The 20176-nt window shown below is 39.1% G+C and overlaps 3 protein-coding genes across 4 annotated transcripts; 2 read left to right on the top strand and 1 right to left on the bottom strand.

The window, feature by feature from the left end:
• Positions 1-3465: 3465 nt before the first annotated feature.
• On the bottom strand, positions 3466-7917 carry LOC103983204 (reticulon-like protein B11). 2 transcript variants are annotated; one of them, XM_009400401.3, is made up of 6 exons: positions 7695-7917; positions 7431-7611; positions 7176-7317; positions 7007-7076; positions 6727-6897; positions 3466-3814 (listed from the first exon to the last, which is right to left on the bottom strand). In XM_009400401.3, exons 1-5 carry the CDS (start codon positions 7816-7818, stop codon positions 6740-6742), a joined length of 675 nt encoding a protein of 224 aa, XP_009398676.1. In that variant the 5' UTR covers positions 7819-7917; the 3' UTR covers positions 3466-3814; positions 6727-6739. The 2 variants fall into 2 exon arrangements, with proteins under 2 accessions (XP_009398676.1, XP_065001515.1); XM_065145443.1 differs by having other exon boundaries at positions 3616-3814; positions 7007-7317.
• Positions 7918-10990: 3073 nt separating this feature from the next.
• Positions 10991-12890, top strand: LOC103983205 (UDP-glycosyltransferase 73C3). The gene has a single exon (XM_009400402.3). The coding sequence runs from the start codon at positions 11297-11299 to the stop codon at positions 12764-12766; it is 1470 nt and encodes a 489-aa protein (XP_009398677.3). The 5' UTR covers positions 10991-11296; the 3' UTR covers positions 12767-12890.
• A 3788-nt stretch (positions 12891-16678) lies between these two features.
• On the top strand, positions 16679-18178 carry LOC135636431 (UDP-glycosyltransferase 73E1-like). Its single transcript, XM_065148118.1, has one exon. The coding sequence runs from the start codon at positions 16697-16699 to the stop codon at positions 18176-18178; it is 1482 nt and encodes a 493-aa protein (XP_065004190.1). The 5' UTR covers positions 16679-16696.
• The last annotated feature ends 1998 nt before the right edge of the window (positions 18179-20176 follow it).

Raw genomic sequence — 20176 nt, 5'->3', positions numbered from 1 at the left:
TCGTAGTTCTACTTGTCCGACTCGTAACATTAGTGTGGAATCCATCAAGGTCTACTTTCAAACTCGAAACAGGTTGAGGTAACAGGAGTCCAAGTGATTCTGACCAAGTTCGTACAAAATTATGTTGGATACCTACCTGATATGGTTTCATTTGATACTTAAGTTAGTGTTGAATAGGTCAAATGCTATGTGTATTTGGTGTAATTTACCAAGGAGTGTGAGATATCATTTGAAAATATACCCAAGGGCTTTTTATAGTATGGTATGTGATTATTGGATTGAGATCATGGTTAATGTAGGAAACGATTATGTGTATTATCTGGTCATCAATTGGGTCATGAAATGGTATTGGGAATATGAAATAACGACTTGTCGAATCAGCTTTTCTCATCAATGCTACATGGTCGGTCTCGTGGAGCTATATCGAATCTCTTATCGGTGTCATACTATCAACCTTGTAGGTTCGGAATTTAGATAATATGCTAGTTGAATGGTGGTAGAGTGTCGACTAAGTGAAGCTGATGTGTTGACCAAGTGTTGGCCAAACGAAGAAAACATGATAGCGGTTATACATGTGTTATATTTTCTTTTTCATCGACCCCTATTTCGACATGCAAAGTAGGGTCGAGACATAATGTAGTGTTCAACAAGTACATAATGTAGTGTTCAACAAGTTGCCAAGCATGTTTGGTCTCTTATTAGATGCTTCGTGACTGATCTGGTCATATCAGTATTGTAGGGTACTTCATGGTTGATTCAATCACATCGTCATTATATGATACTTTATGGGTAATTTGATTGCATCATTGTAGGGTGCTTCATGTCGATCTATTTGTACTATTGTCGTAGAGCACTTTATAGCTGATTCAGTCAAATAATTACTACTAGGGCGCTTCATGATCGATTTGACTACATTGCTACCACAAGGTGCTTCATGACTGATCCGACCCCATTGTCATTCATGGTTGATTCGGTCATACTATTATTATAGGATGTTTTAATTCGGTCACATCATTGTTGTAGGTTGCTTCATAGGTTGCTTCATGTCTAATTCGATTATATTGTTTCTATAAGATGCTAGATGGTTGTTTGGTTGCATTATCATGGTAGATGTATCTTCGAACAATTCAGTTACCTTGGTCTTAGGAATCTCCTCTTTGGATGGTTCAACTATGTTATGATAAATAAGATATGTTCTTAATTCTCAAAGGTTATTTTAATTCAATTATGCTAAAAAATATATATATATGAAAGTTAACAATTCATGTTCGAAAATGGAATCGATCAATTGATTAATTCAAGGCAAAGGAAAGTCGTCCTTTAGACAGCTCATATTAACAACAATATAATCAACATATGTTCTCCAATTTTTCATTACTTTTTCTTTATAAGAACTATAGTTGTGAGCTATTCAAGATATTGGATCTCATGAATAAAGTCGACATTCAACGATTTATCTCTCTTCAATTATGGTCGACTAGTGATCTGAGATGAACTTTCATGGCTTTTAGCAAATTGATTGATGGTGGGGATTGGCGTTGAGTTGGTGTTGCACCACAGTTTGATTGATACTGGGCTCGTCACTCGGTGACCAGGCGAAGACCTTCGAGTTAAGTTATAAGAAGTTGACAAATTAATTCCCTTCGCTCCTCGAATAGGGTAGCACCAACTTTGAGTGTATGATCCCATCAGTTTAGGTCCAAAGGAATCTCCACAAGTGGTTCACTATCTTTTAGATGAGAAGTTTACTAAGATGCTGGCTCCCTCGTGTCCATTTATTGGATCAACAATGTAGTCTTCCTTGAAAGGAAGACAGAGGTCAAGTAGCACTGTCAAGTAATGGTTGAATCCAACATTGGTTGGATGTTTTAGTGTCATGTAATGTGTTAATATAATGACATGAAGTATATTGAGTCTCAAGGTATATTGATTTGGCTTCTTCTCTTCAATCTCCTTCTTTTATGTGACTTTAGGATTCAACCATGACATATTGATTTGCCTTAAGTTTTGGATAAGTCATTGGTAACTTCTCTACAACCGACCAAAGAGGTGGGATGGGGTAGAGGGCATTGATGAGGATAGACAAGCTAGGATATGAGACTATCTTCATTTCCTTAATAAACCTTTTTGTATAATTAGCTAAGGGTTTACCATCTTCTTGTTGCACAACTAAAAAATAAGCTGTGGGGTTTCTTCGGGAGTTTATATAGATGATGAAATTAATCTCAAACTCTTTCACTAGTTGGTTGAATGAGCTTATTGAGTTGGGGGACAATCATATGAACCACCATCGTGCTTCCCCCCAAGGGTGGTTGGGAAAGACTAACACATAGGGTATTAATTGTCACATCTAGTATGACGACAAAGGTCATGATACGCTCGAATATATTTGAATTTCTATTATAGGTCTCTAGGGTAGAGAGTTGAAATGGTTGATAAAAGTGTTCCACCCTAATGCTTTGGATAGAAGGAGATTGCACATATAGTTTAAAGTTTCCTGCTTCATTTTCCATCGAAGTCTTCAAGATATTGGTTCATCTAAATTGATCTTAACTTTGAAAGAAAATCCTTTACAAAGTATATTTTTAATCCCCTTAGCGGCTCAGGCTTTTAATTGGGAGCACGATGTGTGATTGCACTTTGCGAGGAGCCTCTTGTAGCACCGATCGAGATTCAACTACCATGTTGGGTATATGCTCTCGTGGAGGCAATGAAGGTGTGGCTAAAGTAAAGACTAATGGGTTAATTGCATAATTTGAGGTAGGAATTGGATGATAATTTGTACAATGCTTGCGAAAGACTTGAACTTGTTTGGTTCCATTATAAAGGCCTTGACAAGTACATTTGTAGTGGATAGAAAGTTAAGTTTCTATCATCATAAGGCGAAGAGTTCTTGGTTCGTTCATTCATGAGGTTTCGATGTGATTCTTTTTAGACCTTTTGGAAATGACCCTCCTTCTAATGCTAACTTGTAATGATAGATTTTGATCGTCTAACTCGTACCAAAGGTGTCATGAATTAAGACAAACTAAGGTGTCATGAATTGATTCTAATCAAGATCATGTAAAACATTGAAAATGTACCTGACAAGATCCCTCTCTCTAATCCTTATTGGTATTGATTCGAAGCTCGATTAAATGTCGAGTGTAAAAAGTGTGATTCACCAAAGAACATTAAAGAAACATGCCTAGGATCTTTTATACTACCGTTTATGACCGATTGAGTTAAAATCTTCTGAAATAATCTTATCTGCGTCAGATCGAATGAAGATGACATGTCAGCCACTATCCACATTTTAGCTGATGTGTCGATCAAATGAAGATGACATGTCAGCCACTATCCACATATCATCTTCTCGAATAATCTAGTCATACCAACTTCTGAAATAATATACCCATGTGACGCAAAAAACAAAAAAACTTGACTCTCCAAGGAGGCCGATCCATCTATCTACCGCGCATAATGTAGCCACCTGGCACCAATAAACATGGCCCAACGTGCTTTAGAATACTGAAACTAATGACAAACTCAGAAACGGTGTTCAGTCCAAACTACAATAATTTGCACAAGATCTGCACTTTTCTCAATCTCAAATGCAGGAGAGAAGGCCAAATATGAAGGTAGAACATAGTACGCCAAAAAAAAAAGTTCTCAAAACATACAGTGTAAAAGATGACTCAATAAGAGAGATTTTGGCACTGCTTACTCAAAAGGCATCCCAGTTCCTAGTCAAAACGATCAACATGCCAAAAAAGACTCCAAACAACACGAGTAACAGTTTTCCCATAAGGTTATAGTGTCTTGATCTGGTTGCCTGCACAAGAGTCGATGGAAATGTAAGTAATAATCATCGATGATATCATGGAAAGGCAGCTCAAAAGATTACTTTGAACCAACAACTAAATCATTTTCCATCAAGACTACATTTTATTAGACACGCCCAACAGCTCATGTCTAGAAGAAATTTCACACAACGATACACAACAAAACGCATTTTATGCATATCGTAAACCATAAAGCAAAAAAAAAGGGGCATGGCAACACCCTACAGAATGCAAAGAAACATATCATCCCAACCACACAAAATATCAAAATTCAATAACATAATTACTTCTGTAAAAGAGAACCAGTTGTGAGATGCACAATTGGTTTTGGCAAGGCTCTCAGAAAACTTAGTTGAATGCTCATTAAAATATTTTGAGCTCATGGAATCCAACTCATCATTTCAAAACCTCATGGCCCATCAGATGAAACGCAACCACATCCCAATCTACCTTACCTTCCTACATAGCTTCTTATTGACTGATGAAAGCAGCCAAAAGAATGGAAACGAGGGAAAGGAAAGAAGTTGATCCAGCAAGCCAAAGATTCCAAGGAAAAAGAACTTAAAAGTTAAATTCTTCTAGATGATTGACAATCACACGTGGTACACCATGCTCAAGAGAGCTTCAAATTTTGTGTACTATGAGCTTTGAGATTCAGCATGGATGGCCGTAACAGCCCGACACATGTCTATCCATGGCCAAATCAGCATACTGACCAACTTATATGAACCGAAATACACCAGATTTAACCCACTGTGGCTAAAGTTAGTGTGTTTTGGTTTGTGCTTGGACCATATGACTGAAACTCAGCAGGTAGCAAGAGAGCAGTGCATTACTTGAGTTGTAAAAAAACACCTATTTACCGTTAACCAACAGAGAGTGGGCCTTTGGAACAACATCTAGGTTATTCCTTTAAAATGCAGCTCACCAGGGTTCCAATTATGGAAATAATCTGTGTCTATAGAGGTAAGCCTGCATACATTTTCTCAGACCAAAAGCTTCATACACTAGGTTCACCCTTTTTAGTATTAGTTAACCTACCATGAACTCACATACTTTCCCCCTTCTCTTTGACCACAAAATCTTTTTCAATTCCTCTCTATCATATGACTTCTCTCTATCTTGATGCCCTCTCTTATCTCCCTTCTTTCAAAGAGCAGGTGTCAGCTGTAGATCAGCAAGGAAACTGATAGAGAGACCAAAGAAAAATAAGAATTAGGTTTCTAGTTTTAGCAAGATACAATACGAGTAATATACCGATTCAAGCATTGACAAATGTGACACTCGTATCCAAGAAGGCAATCATTGACTCCCATTCTATTGCCATAACAAAAAGGGTTCAGACAGTACATGAGAGTCGACGCAAAGCAGGCCTAGGGAAGGCTGATCTATGCAACATAACTGCTGAGAGTATAGAGGTAATTTCTGTGACTCGAACCTTAGTCATAAATGTTTTGAAGAAGCAACCTAACAATACCGCCAAGGGTCCCTCTCCTATTGCCACAGCATGGATGTTATATATGTTGAAATTTGTGTAAAACATATCCTACTATTGTAAAATGAAGAACCTTACAGTCCTGTTGAAAATTTTTAGTATTATGAAGAATCTTCATACTGAGAAGTCAAGGAAATGGATGAATGCAGAGTTTCAAAAAAAATAAAGGGGTTTTGCATCCAGACAAGGAAAACTAATAACCTAAGCTCTGTTTTAGTATTAACCAGCTTTCCTGGCATTACCAAATTAACCTAGCCAAGATGGAGGTCATGTGTCATTGGCTTGGCTATTGGTAGTCAGCCCAGTCAACAACTGAAACAACCAGGCATTGGCTTACACACCTATGCCATTGGCTGGCTGTTAAAACAGAAAAGCAACCCACCATTCCATTTGCTTGGGACATGCTGATATGAATGGACCACTGTTAAACAATCTAAACTTATATAAGAATTTTTAAAATTTCAACATAGTTCAACATGTATATGGACAAGTGGTACTTCATTTTCAGTTATAGATCATCTTCATTAATTTCAGTTCTAATTGTTTCTATCTAAATTAACTGAGATCAACCCAATCTGAAGTTGAACAACCTTGCCGAAGGCTGTTCATCAGCCTGTTAGAAGCTACCACCTCACTCTTGATGTGGCTGCTAACATGGAAAAAAAGGCTGTTTGCTAAAAGTAGTGACTAGGCATGGCTGGCAGGTAAATTATATTTTAAGAAGCATCTTTTTTAACCATAATGTAGCCATACAACTCTCCTTGTTTTGGTTTGTGCCACTACATCTAGGGAGGTAGCCATAGTCATGCTTATTCTGATGTAAGAACTATGGGATAAACAATCACTATATCCATACTCAGACTCTCTCCAACTGCAAAAGACAAACATTCATGACATCTGTAGCCTGAATGCATACATTTATAGATATGGATATTGAGAGAAGAAACAATCAGTTAATAAGGTTTGAGACCAAACAAAACACAGCAAGAAAGAAATTAAATTAACAAGTAACACATCTACAAATCCCATAAAAAGACAGATCTGAATTCAAGGAAATATCCTTGGTAGATCAATGTTAAAAAAATACATAATTCTAAGAACAAGAGACATTTTTCTTTTAAGTCTCGATCCTTTAAGCCAAAAGCCAATTATCATTGGGTTTTATGATTCACAAAGAATTTTGCCTTCTTAACATATGGCACCAAGTTCATGAAAAATGTTATGCAAGATGCATGACTTATGGAGTGTGAAATTCTACAAGTTAAAGGTTCACATAGTACTAATACTGAGACGCAGACATGCTGATATTTGGATGACTACTTTGGTGATATTTAATTGCATAACGGAACATATGATAATACAGCAAAATGCGTTGAATAAATGTTAAAAGTAATTGTGAGTACATACAATGATAAATTTGCTACTCAGTCTTCTTTTCCTTGGTTGATTGTGCCTGAACTCTGCTTAAGATATTCCCATACTGCTTCAGTACCACATTATGTGCCACACCAAGCTTTTCATGAACATGATCTTGATACTTGTCATACAAAGCAGGAAGTGTAATGGACAGAAGAACTCCTGCAAAATATTAAATCCCGACATACTAATGCGGCAAGAGAATGCAGTTAAAAGATTATTTCATTTACACCATCCTATCTTGGACAGAAACAAGCCAACGGAAACTCACCTATGTACACAAGTGTAAGGAAGTTGAAAAAACTTCCAATGTAGGAGATGAGCCACAGAACCAAGATGACCTTTAAAATGAGGCAGAGGAATCGCCAAAGCAAAAGTGAAGTCAGACAAACGACATCTAAACCGATCCTGGAACATGCAAAGAAGTGCAAGAGGAGCACCTGAAGAAAAACCTTCCTATCTCTTCGGATCGTAATGTCGTGCCCAACAGCCAACGCCCGATTGATCCACACCCGAGCCCCGTCGGCAGCCTTACCCACGACCTCGTCCGGAATCTCGAGATTAGGAAGGGGCGGAAGAGGTCTGACAGCGAAGAATTCGCACAACTTAGCAAAGAAATTACCTAGCAGAGGAAGATCAACCACCCAAAAGATGAATCGCACGGAGAGCATAGCAATCGGCTAGGGAGAGCAAACCTGTTGAGGAGCAAGGCAGATTTAGCCCAAAAGAAGAGGATGACCACGAGGAGGAGGAGGGCATTCGCGATAACAGACAAGAAGCTGTATCCGGCCCGATCGAATAGGAACCACACCGTCGTAGCGCCGGCCGCCGTGAGAACTGCCAAGTTCCTCCGCCTCCAAAGAAGCACATCAGCAACTGGACAAAGCAAGAGCATCCGTGGATCAAGCAGAAGCAACAGCGCGAAGAAGTAAACGCGAAACCCTAGGGCAAGGCAATACCTACGCCGCCGCCGAGGGCGCGGTGCACGGATGGCCGGATCGGGCCAGGAGGGGGCGGGGAGGACGCCGCGGACGGGGGCGCATCCGGCGCCGACGGGCGGTCGATATCTTGCACGGCGGCCATGGGGATCGTCCCTTCTAGGGTTTGGGTTCGGGTTGGGGTTGGAGAGCCCGGAGAGGAGGATTTGTTAGTTGGAGTTAATTGTCTCCTCTCGCCTCCAGGTCCGCGGTCTGCTTGCCTTTTATGTCCTCCCGGATTTGTCGGTGGTTCCAAAGACACTTTAATCCTGGACGTCATTTCGGCATCGGACGGTGCCGCAAGCAGCCAAAATAATAAACAATAAACAGAATAATAAATGAAAAGAAAATACGGACGATCCTCCCGTAGCGGTTGGCGAGGCTCAGCTGCAATGGGGAAGGCAGGGTTCAGCCTTGGTGCATCTTACCGAACGCTGTCTCGGGTCAGACTCCTAAACCGCACACTTCTCCAATTCGACTCGGCATTCTTTTGGTGGTACAAGTCACATGCAGGCAACAGCCATTGACCCAATGCTAACTCCTTGGTCTGTGAGGCCCATGTCACCTTATCAATTGGCTGTGCCAGGAATCTGTCTCCTGCCCTGCTTATTTCTGGAGACCACCTGCATCGGGTACGATAGAAGCGAGACGACGGCGTCGGATAGGATTTAGGATACGTCCATGCATACGATGAGTCTAACACGATCCAAGTGTTTCTCCATGCATACTGTGTTCGCGTAGGATAAGAATGCATCTGTGTACGATGCAATCAAAGCATCATTACATACGATGCATCTGCTCATAATAAGAAAATATGATAAACCAAAGCATCGCCTTTATCTCATAATTTTTTATTTTATTGATCTGTTGTCATTAACTTATGGCTTATTATCGAGGCTACATTTGGGATTTAGATAAGAGCATTTTCAGAAATGGGCAGTATGTTAGATGGTAGAGGTAGGGGTGGCTAAGGATTCTTGCAGAGGACAATTAACCCCATGAGACAATAATTTAATTTTTTTATTAAAGTTTTTGATGTCTACTCCATTAGCTATGTGTTTAGAGAATACAATCGATTGGTTCATTGACCAATTTTACAAGATCAACTAAATATATTCATGAAGGTGTGTGAGTGACACCGGGAATATTTGTGATAGGTTCAGTAAGTAATTAATTTCTTTTAATTGAAAATACGATATTCTTCTTGGCCCAGATAAATTATCAATAGTCATATTTCTCGTGGAGATGGCGATGCTATAGTAATTGGACCACTACTCGTCGGTTGTTAAATTTTATGATCTTAAATTAATTAATTAATTAAAATATATATATATATATATATATATATTAAGGTTTTAATTAGATTATATTGTGAAACTTAACGTCATGATCGAGTTGTTAGCATGGCTCGATTCGATCGGAATGCGTAAGGTCATCCGCATGGCTTCCCGACCGGAGAGGGTAGACGTCAAGTTGGGTCGGGACATTGTTTGTCAAGTCAATCCGAGATTGAGTTGGGAGTTAGTTTTTCCTTTCTTGTTAAATTCCTACACGCAGGCCAAAGTCGGGAGAGAAAATTCTGATTCAACTCCTCCAAAACTTAAGTTAGTATGATGATGTTATAGTGAGTTTTAGTGTGTCTAAGTGCTCGGAGATTGACCCCTAGCATTGACCAAAGGATCATATTATTGGGAAACTTAATCAAAGCATCATATGCGTAGCGGAAGAACATAAAACAAAAAATATATATTTTTTTAAAATATATATATATATATATATCATCATTTAATAAAAATTTGTGTGAATAACAAAATATAAAAATCGAAATCACGCGGGAGATGACATATCCCTAAAAAAAATCTTAGATCCATAAGAGCATATCAATTGAGTTGAGCATCCAAGTGATCACATAAAAAAAATCTATCTTATTATTCTTTATGTACGTTGATCATAGAATGAATGTTCAAGCAGCCTTCAACGTCCAAACAATCACATTAGATCTTTTTAAGTAATATACTTCAGTTATCATCGATGCCCATCATATCAAGCATATTAATCAATTTAATATCGTTTTCGATGGTATCAATCAATTTGATGTTGACGTCATTGTTGCATCAATTTTGAAGATTTCCCTATTTGAGTCAGAAGATTGGTAATTTTTGTGTGATGGAAGCACATATGCAAGCTTGAATTTATTTGTCCTTAGATTAAGGAAGATTAATCAATCAAGCATAGAAAAAGATGTACATGATGACGCCCACATAGTTGCCCACATATCACAATAAAACAAACTGTGGCTACAAGAATCACAATCGATACACAATGAGCATTATCTTCAAATATAAAAAAAGATTTTGGTGTCCATTTGTATTAAGCTATCCACATGAAGGAGAGATTATTATATGACCCATCTCAAATGGCCTCAAGACATTGTTTCAGGAGCCAAAGCCAATTGATCCATTGGCTACTGTATAATACAATTTATCTATGTTGACCCATTCAATCTATGGTGATCCTCTCCTATTGTTATTATATAGATTACAAAAATATTTATGGTGAAAATTATTATCATTTTTAATTTTCATTTAATTGGTCAAAGATTAGAACAAAATGAAAAGAAAAACTTTTTCCAATGTTTTATTATGTTATCGTAATCTTCTGCTAATTTTATTATCTAAATCTCACATAATAATTTTTTTGGTTTTTTAGATAGAATAGAATAGTTAATATAATTATTACAATAATTGTTATTTTTACAATTATTGATATGGATGAGATAAAGAAGAAAGACACACTAAGTAGATATCTCATATTACTAATATACATATTTTTATTTTTTTACATAGGATAATTAATATAATTATTATCATAAATATTATTTTTAAAATTATTTAGCCCCTGAGAAAGCTCAATGGGAGAAGACCAATATTAATGAAAATGTTGTCATCTATTCCGTTCTTTGCTGGTGCACCATTTCTTTAAATTTTATTTTCACATATATTAATGAAATTGTTGTACGTCTCATATACTGTGACTTCACCCATAGTATGCCGTTTCCATTTAGAAATTTACTTAGATATCGATGGAGACGACTTGCGAATAGAATAAGACATTAGAGATCTTCTAGCAATCTGTCTTGTTTGTGCTCAGTCAATGGTTCCCTCGTGAAAGAAGCTACAGCTTCACGAGTTATAGAAAGGAGAAAGCCAGAGATCCAAGAAAACTGTTAGTCTGTTCTCGTCTAAACAATTGACGTTGTTGCGGTATTGAGACTGGGACAAACCCTTGATGCGGTGAGTGTCCTTGAGATCGACATCGCCGTGGCGATCATGGCAACAAAGAAGGCAGGTCCGTCAACCCACGATCTGGCTGTAAGATTGCAACGTCAAACACGGTGGCCTCCGGGATCCTCTCGCTCCGCATAACTTCTTCTCAACCCTCTCCTCAGTTGATTTGCTTGGCCGTCGTTTACTGTTCACTGTTTGCCAAGGACCGCCACTCACTCGGTGGTCAACGCATCTCAGTCTACATATGCGGGTGTGTATGTCAGCTCTGAGTCGCATCAGGGCTCTCTAGTTCTCGTCATGCAACACCACCACGCGCCGACCGCCAGTAATGGCGAAAGCAAGACGAGGCCTCACTTCGTGTTGGTTCCCTTCCTGGCGCAGGGGCACATGATCCCCATGGCTGACATGGCAGTTCTCCTCGCCGAGCGAGGCGCCCGCGTCAGCTTCATCACCACCCCCGTCAACGTTGCCAGGACCGAGGCCGTCGTCCGCCGCGTCAGGCGACCCGGCATCGCGGTCGAGTTCGTCGAGCTTACCTTCCCTTGCGCCGAAGTGGGACTTCCCGAAGGGTGCGAGAGAATCGACCTGCTGCCTTCTTATGAATTGATAAAACAGTTTCACGACGCCACCGGCCTTCTCCGTCACCCCCTTACGCAGCACCTTCGAGCCCAGCGGCAACCCCCGACGTGCATGATCGCTGACTCATGTAATCCTTGGACGAAGGCAGTTGCCGAGGAGCTCCGGATGCCATATCTCCTCTTCCACGGCCCCTCCTGCTTGAATATGCTGTGCGCACGCATGATCCTACGGCACAAGATCTACGAGCAGATCGGTGACCCGTTCGAGCCTTTTGACGTGCCCGGCTTGCCTCACCGGCTCGAGATCAGCATGGCCCAGATGGCGTGGTTCATCACCATGCTGGGGTGGGAAAAGTTCCGCGAGGAGGTCTGGGAGGCAGAGACCGCCGCGGATGGGTTCGTGATCAACACGTTTGAAGCCTTGGAGGCCACATACGTCGAGTGCTACAGCAGAGAGGCGAAGGGGAAGAAGGTTTGGACGATCGGGCCACTGTCGCTGTCGAACCAAGATCCGGACGACAAGGCCGCGAGAGGGAACAAGGCGTCCGTCGACAAACAACGAATTCTTCTCTGGCTCGACGAGAAGGCCCCGAGGTCTGTCGTCTATGTCAGCTTCGGCAGCATCGTCCGCCACAGCCCGGCTCAGGTACTGGAGATAGGGCGTGGGCTGGAAGCATCCGGCCAGGCCTTCCTTTGGGTGATCAAGGAGGTCGATGCGTCGTCCCCTGAGGTGGAGAAGTGGCTGTCGGGCGGCGGCTTCCAGGAGAGGGTCGGTGACAAGGGACTTATCATCAAGGGATGGGCGCCTCAGGCGGCGATCTTGTCGCACCCGGCGATCGGAGGATTCGTGACACACTGCGGATGGAACTCGGTGGTGGAGGCGGTGTCGGAGGGCGTGCCGATGGCGACATGGCCTCACTTCAGCAGCGACCAGTACATTAATGAGAGGCTGATCGTGGACGTTCAGCGAACCGGAGTGGCGGTGGGCGTGACGGTGCCCGACGCCCACGTAGGCGCAGAAGAGATAGAGAAGGCGATCTCGAGACTGATGGACGGAGGCGAGAAAGGAGAAGGGAGACGGGAGAGAGCAAGAGAGCTGGGGAGGAAGGCCAAGGAGGCAATGGAAGTAGGAGGCTCATCTTATGCCAACGTGACACAGTTGATCCATTATGCATCGCACCATGATTAAACACGAGGATGAGGAAGAAGCTATTCGCATGTGTCCTGTTTTCGTGCCAACTAAAAATAAGCGTTCTATTTTGAGATCGATATGTCTTTTTAGAAGATTCAAACAAATAATACTTATGCTTATCGTAAAATTTGATTTACGAGTTTGGTTAATCGACGAGCATTTTATATTTCAAAAAAAAATATTTCCATCGAAGAAAAGAATTCTTAAAATCTTCAAATCACAAAATTTCATTTATTATTATGTTGAAATCAAAACCATAATAATATATGTCACCGTTAGTGCTATAAAACTTGATACGCCTTGTAACCTTTCAATTTCTTTTAAGATGAAGGTTAGGATCAATAACTTCTTAAATAAAACATGTTGACATTTTCAAATAATAGAAAGTAATACAATGCACAATCGATCGACCTCATTCGGAATATATTTTTGAATAATAGAAAGTTTTTTTTTTCTTTTCCATACCGAACAAAGAGGTCAAGGATGTGGACGAGGTCATGGACATGACAGAAATTGTAAAAGATCTTAAATATAATACTATATTTACTCGTATGAATGTTATTATAATTCTAATAGATGATAAGATAAATTTTGTTGAGAAAAGAAAGAATGAAAATCAAATTTTACTGATGACATATAATAATTTAAAAGATTATCAATCTACGACATGGTATTTAGATACTGGAGTCTTAAATCACATGTATGACATTAAAAAAATTATTTTCAAAAATAGAGACAAGTTATTTCGAAAATATTACATTTGGTGATTTGTAAGTGGTAAAAGTAAAATTCTTCTCGAACTTAATAATGGCAAAGAATTATGTATTTCAAATACTTATTATGTTCATGTAATAAATAATAATAATCTAAGCTTGGGGTAATTAATTGAAAAAAGTTATTAAATTGAGATACAAGATATAGCTCTCCCAATTTCATGATAAGAATAAAACATTGATATCATATATGAAAATGGCAAAGAATAGAATATTTTCTCTACATTTTTATATTTTTGATCGGTCAAATTATTTTAAAACTGATATTGAGGATATTCCTACATTATGATATCTTAAATATACTCACTTAAATTTTGAGGCTTTGAAACTTATATGTATAATATAGTGATATGAATGCTAAGAATTGATTGTCCATTATAATTATATGAAGTATGTGTCAGGCAAGCAAGAAAGAAAGTCTTTGATAGTCAGAAGGACAAAAAGAGTATAACATCTGCTTGATTTGGTGCACTCAGATGTTTGTGGCCCTATTAGCCCAGTATCACTTAGAGAAGCAGGTATTTTCTTACCTTTACTGATGATCATGATGGCAAAACTTGGGTTTACATGTTAAAAGAAAAGAAATTTTTTTAAAGTAAATTTAAATAATTTAAAGATTTGGTCAACAAAGTAGTTGTAATATTAAATATTTAAGAATGGATAAGGGTGATGAATATATATGTCAAATGAATTTAAATTTTTTTATGGAAATAATAGAATTCTACATCAATTCATCATGTTATATACATCTCAACAAAATAATATATTAGAAAGAAAAAATAGGATTCTCGTTAATATGGTCTGATGCATATTAAAGGAAAGAAAAATTCCTAAAGAATTTTGGAGAAATATTTTATCTTGTGCAGTTTATTTGCTTAATAGGTTTTCGACAAAACGAATTGATAATGTTACAAAGTGAATTGATAATGTTACAAAGCATCGAGCTTACAGAAACTAAGAGTTGATTTTTTGAGAATTTTAGAAAGTGTAGCATTTGCCAAGATACCAGAAGAAAAGAGAATAAAACTGAAGGATAAAAATCATAAATGCATTTTGTTAAGTTATCCAAAGAATTTCAATGGTTAAAACTCTATTCTCGTATCACAAATAAAGTTGTGATGTCAAGAGATGTTAAGTTTGATGAGTAACAGATTTGGAATTGGCAAAGCGATGAGCAGCATAAGAAAACTATAGCTTCAGAAGAGGATGATATAATACAAGCAAGCACCGAATTGGCTTTGCCGGAATCATCACCTAGATCTGCTATGTTACATGATTCAAGAAGTCTGATTATAAGAAGGATAAGACCGATTCAAGAGTTATATGATGTGACTTAAAAGATTGATATTAACAATGATGAATTTTTTTTTATTTTATCTTTTTGCATGATATGATACATTAACCTTCGAAAAAGCTTATAGAGAAGAAAAATGGTGACAAGCTATGAACGAAGAAATTCATGTCATTAACAAAAATAATATATGGGAACTTACTACACTTCCTGAAAACCATCAAGCGATCGGTGTTAAATAGATCTTCAAAACAAAAAGAAATACAAAAGGAGAGATGAAGAAATACAAAGCCCAATTAGTTGCAAAGGGATGCAAACAATAATATAAGATTGACTATGAAGAAGTATTTACACCAGTTGTTCAACTAGAGAATGTAAGATTACTTATCTCCTTAGCAGTTTAATTGAAATGAAAAATTTTACAAATGGATGTCAAATTAGTATTTCTTAATGAAATTATTGAAGAAGAGATATATATTCAACGATCCCATGCTTTTATTATTCATAAATAAGAAGATAAAGTATATAAGTTAAAGAGAGCTTTTTATAGACTTAAACAAGCCCTACTCGAATTATTAGATATATGCTTATTTTATTCAAAATAATTTTTCTAAATATCCACGTGAACATGCTCTCTGTACAAAATCTAACTCTCTTGAAGATATCTTATTTGTATACATGTATGTAGATGATTTAATATTTACAAGTAATAATAGCTTTTTATGATTAAAGATTTTAAGCACTCGATGAAGAAGAAATTTGAGATAATCAACTTAGGGTTAATGACTTATTTTATTTCACAAGAAAATTATGCATAGGAAGTTCTAAAGAAGTTTTCTACTGAAGATTGTCATCCTACATATACCCTTATTGAATATGGTACCAAATTGACTAAGAAAGGTGAAGGTAAATATATTAATCCAACTTATTATAAAAGTTTAATTTGATGTTTAAGATATTTGACATGCACTCAACCCGATAAACTATTTGGAGTTGGTTTAATAAGTAAATATATGGAAGTTCCTAGGACATCACATTTAAATATCGTTAAAAGAATTTTATGATATATTAAAGGAACAATTGAGTATAGAATGTTTTATTCATCATCTTAAAGGTTGGAGCTTGAAAAAATATATTTTATTACTTGGTCTTCAAAAAAAGTAATAGATCATTACTCTATCAAGTTGCGAAGCAAAATATATAGCAGCTTCTTCTAATGTTTGCCAAGCAATATAACTAAGAAGATTACTCTAATAACTTTATATGTCATAGGAGTAGTTATCTAAAATTTATGTTAATAACAAATCAGCTATTGTCTTAACCAAGAATATAGTCTACCATGAAAGATCAAAGTATATCGACACAAGATTTATTTTATAAGAGATCATATCAAAAATAAATAAATGGAGCTACATTATATCAAGACAGGTGAACAAGTGATCGATATACTTACAAAACCTCTCAAATTTAAAATATTTTAATAACTTCGAAAGAAACTTGGCATGTTAGATAAAACAAATTTAAAGGGGGAGAATGTTAGAATTAAACTTATTATAAATATCATAAAGAGATTAATTTCATCAAAAGAAAGGTTCATTGCACCATTAAATGTCTATGAAAGGACAAATTAAATTAGTTATTGATTCTTAAAAAAAAATTCATTTTGAATATAATTAATGTAATGTATCTTCGGGACTATATAAACCTCATATGTTAGGTCATAAAATACATAGAGTTTCTGAAATTATAAAAAAAATTTGAAAGAAATATAAAATATTTAAGTTTATCCTACTCTTCGTCTCTTCTTCCTATCAAATTCAACTCTGTTCTTCCTATCAAATTCAACACTCTCTACTTCTCGTCATGCAACACCACCTTGCGCCAACCACCGGTAATGGCGAAAGCAAGACGAGGCCTCACTTCGTATTGGTTCCCTTCCTGGCGCAGGGGCACATGATCCCCATGGCCGACATGGCCGTCCTCCTCGCCGAGCGAGGTGCCCGCGTCAGCATCATCACCACCCCCGTCAACGTTGTCAGGACCGAGGCCGTCGTCCGTCGCGTCAGGCGAGCCGGCATCGCGGTCGAGTTCGTCGAGCTTACCTTCCCTTGCGCCGAATCTGGACTTCCCGAAGGATGCGAGAGAATCGACCTGCTGCCTTCTTATGAATTGTTGAAACAGTTTCACGACGCTACCGGCCTTCTCCGTCACCCCCTTACGCAGCACCTTCGAGCCCAGCGGCAACCCCCGACGTGCATGATCGCTGACTCATGTAATCCTTGGACGAAGGCAGTTGCCGAGGAGCTCCGGATGCCATATCTCCTCTTCCACGGCCCCTCCTGCTTGAATATGCTGTGCGCACGCATGATCCTACGGCACAAGATCTACGAGCAGATCGGTGACCCGTTCGAGCCTTTTGACGTGCCCGGCTTGCCTCACCGGCTCGAGATCAGCATGGCCCAGACGGCGTGGTTCATCACCATGCTGGGGTGGGAAAAGTTCCGCGAGGAGGTCTGGGAGGCGGAGACGGCCGCGGATGGGTTTGTGATCAACACGTTTGAAGCCTTGGAGGCCACATACGTCGAGTGCTACAGCAGAGAGGCGAAGGGGAAGAAGGTTTGGACGATCGGGCCACTGTCGCTGTCGAACCAGGATCCGGACGACAAGGCCGCGAGAGGGAACATGGCGTCCGTGGACAAACATCGAATCCTTCTCTGGCTCGACGAGAAGACCCCGAGGTCTGTCGTCTATGTCAGCTTCGGCAGCATCGTCCGCCACAGCCCGGCTCAGGTACTGGAGATAGGGCGTGGGCTGGAAGCATCCGGCCAGGCCTTCCTTTGGGTGATCAAGGAGGTCGATGCGTCGTCCCCTGAGGTGGAGATGTGGCTGTCTGGCGGCGGCTTCCAGGAGAGGGTCGGTGACAAGGGACTTATCATCAAGGGATGGGCGCCTCAGGCGGCGATCTTGTCGCACCCGGCGATCGGAGGATTCGTGACACACTGCGGATGGAACTCGGTGGTGGAGGCGGTGTCGGAGGGCGTGCCGATGGCGACATGGCCTCACTTCAGCAGCGACCAGTACATTAATGAGAGGCTGATCGTGGACGTTCTGCGAACCGGAGTGGCGGTGGGCGTGAAGGTGCCCGACGCCCACGTAGGCGCAGAAGAGATAGAGAAGGCGGTCTTGAGACTGATGGACGGAGGCGAGAAAGGAGAAGAGAGACGGGAGAGAGCAAGAGAGCTGGGGAGGAAGGCCAAGGAGGCAATGGAAGTAGGAGGCTCATCTTATGCCAACGTGACACAGTTGATCCATTATGCATCGCACCATGATCAAGGACGAGGATGATGAAGAAGCTATTCGCATGTGTCCTGTTTTCGTGCCAACTAAAAATAAGGGTTCTATGTTGAGATCGATATGTCTTTTTAGAAAGTTCAAACAAATAATCCTTCTGCTTATCGTAAAATTTGACTTACGGGTTTGGTTAATCGATGAACGTTTTATATTTCAAAAAATATATATATATTTCCATCGAAGAAAAGAATTCTTGAGATCTTTAAATCACAAAATTCCATCTGTTATTGTGGTAAAATCAAAACCATAATAATATATGTCACCGTTAGTGCATTAAAACTTCATACGTGTTATAACCTTCCAATTTCTTTTAAGATGAAGGTTAGGGTCGATAACTTCTTAAACAGTTTAGAATAAGACATGTTAACATTCTCATAGAAAGTAATACGATGTGACACTCGACCGACCTCGATGGGAATATATTTTCAAATAATAGAATTTTTTTTTCTTATCCACACCCAATGAAGCTCATTGGCGAAACCACCCGTGTTATCGATGATGTTTGGATTAGCATGTCTCGATATAGATCTGTCTATGTAACATATCTGACTTGGGCGAGCGAGTAGCGTAGGCATCTACTAGTGATTGACTTATGTAAACAATAAGGTCAGATGGAGTATCTGACAATTCAAGTTGAAAAAATAAGAGTTTGGATGATGGGCTTGACCCAAGGAAACATTATATAGTATCGATAGAATATTCTCCTTTGAATTCTATAATGTAATCGTGGCTGCACTGTTGGCTAAATCTTGGGCGGAGCCGTAAGCGATCTCGGCTTTGCATGCTTTCTCATAAAGCCCATGACCGCCCAATGTGTCTTACTTCAACTTGAGACTCGCTCACATCTAATATAAGATGAAGCCCAATTTGAGCCTAAATAAGGCCTTCAATCATGCTCCAATTGTACATTATATTACTAGGTGCTAAACTTTAGACCCTAGCAACAGCAAGCAATAAATTCTCGATAGATTGACATGTGGATAATCATACGATAAGTCACTTGTGGATTAGGTACCTCAACTACACCATCATCTCAAAGCGATATCGACTCGACGCTAATATAGATGTTTAATGATTCAAGGTAAAACCAGTCAAACTTATCCACATCAGTCATTCATCTTGGCACGTTAGTAGAGAACTCATAATGTCAACATAAGTCATTATATAGTAACCGTAATGTTTGATAATTTAGTGCATACCTATATAGTCTTTATGCTCGAGCAATAACAAGGAATAAATTCTCGAGAGATTGACATGTAGATAATCATACAATAAGTCACATCCCATTAAGCATATTATGGATTAGGTACGTCAACTATACTATCATATCAAAGTGATATCGACAGGACGTTAATATGGATGTTTAACAATTTAGGATAAAACCAACTAGACTTAGGCACGCCAGTCATTCATCTTGACACGTTAGTGGAGAAATTACAATGTCAACATAAGCCATCATATATTAATCGTTTCGATATCAATCTTTTGATAAGGTATCACTCTTAATGTATCACCCAATCAAAATATAAAATAATAATTTTTATATCGTTTGACCATTGACCATGTTAAAGATACTTTGCACTCTCTTCAACAAGCAACGAACGAGTGAGTATAACATCATAGCGAGGTCTATCTTTCTTTACATACTGATCTTACATGACATACAATAAAGAACTATTCTACGCGGAAGACAAAAGTGTCCCAGTCCTAAACGATGGAAGCTGGGAAAACAAGGATCGCCAACTTCCATGGACATGGACGTACTAACTACATGATTCATTTCTTCGATGCTCATCCACATCCTTTCCCATTCAAGAAACGAGCCACAATGGCACGCTTTCACAGCCAAGCCAACTCCCAATCCCCTCTAAAATCTTTCCTACCGACAATTAGGTTGATGCTCTCGTCGCATCAACTCAAATCGCATCCTCCTCCTCTTGTATCTTTGATTCAATTACCATCGATGCCAATTCAAATCCGACCCCCAAACAT

Source organism: Musa acuminata, chromosome BXJ3-4, assembly GCF_036884655.1.
Source record: "Musa acuminata AAA Group cultivar baxijiao chromosome BXJ3-4, Cavendish_Baxijiao_AAA, whole genome shotgun sequence".
In the NCBI taxonomy this organism is placed as follows: domain Eukaryota; kingdom Viridiplantae; phylum Streptophyta; class Magnoliopsida; order Zingiberales; family Musaceae; genus Musa; species Musa acuminata.
This window is presented reverse-complemented; position numbering and strand designations above follow the sequence as displayed.

Coding starts and splice junctions, on each gene's coding strand:
- LOC103983205 (XM_009400402.3), top strand. CDS start 11,297: ATGCAACACCACCACGCGCCGACCGCCAGTAATGGCGAAAGCAAGACG.
- LOC135636431 (XM_065148118.1), top strand. CDS start 16,697: ATGCAACACCACCTTGCGCCAACCACCGGTAATGGCGAAAGCAAGACG.
- LOC103983204 (XM_065145443.1), bottom strand. CDS start 7,818: ATGGCCGCCGTGCAAGATATCGACCGCCCGTCGGCGCCGGATGCGCCC. Junction 7,612..7,694: donor CGCCCTCGGCGGCGGCGTAG/GTATTGCCTTGC, acceptor TGCTTTGTCCAG/TTGCTGATGTGCTTCTTTGG. Junction 6,898..7,006: donor CCTTACACTTGTGTACATAG/GTGAGTTTCCGT, acceptor AATATTTTGCAG/GAGTTCTTCTGTCCATTACA.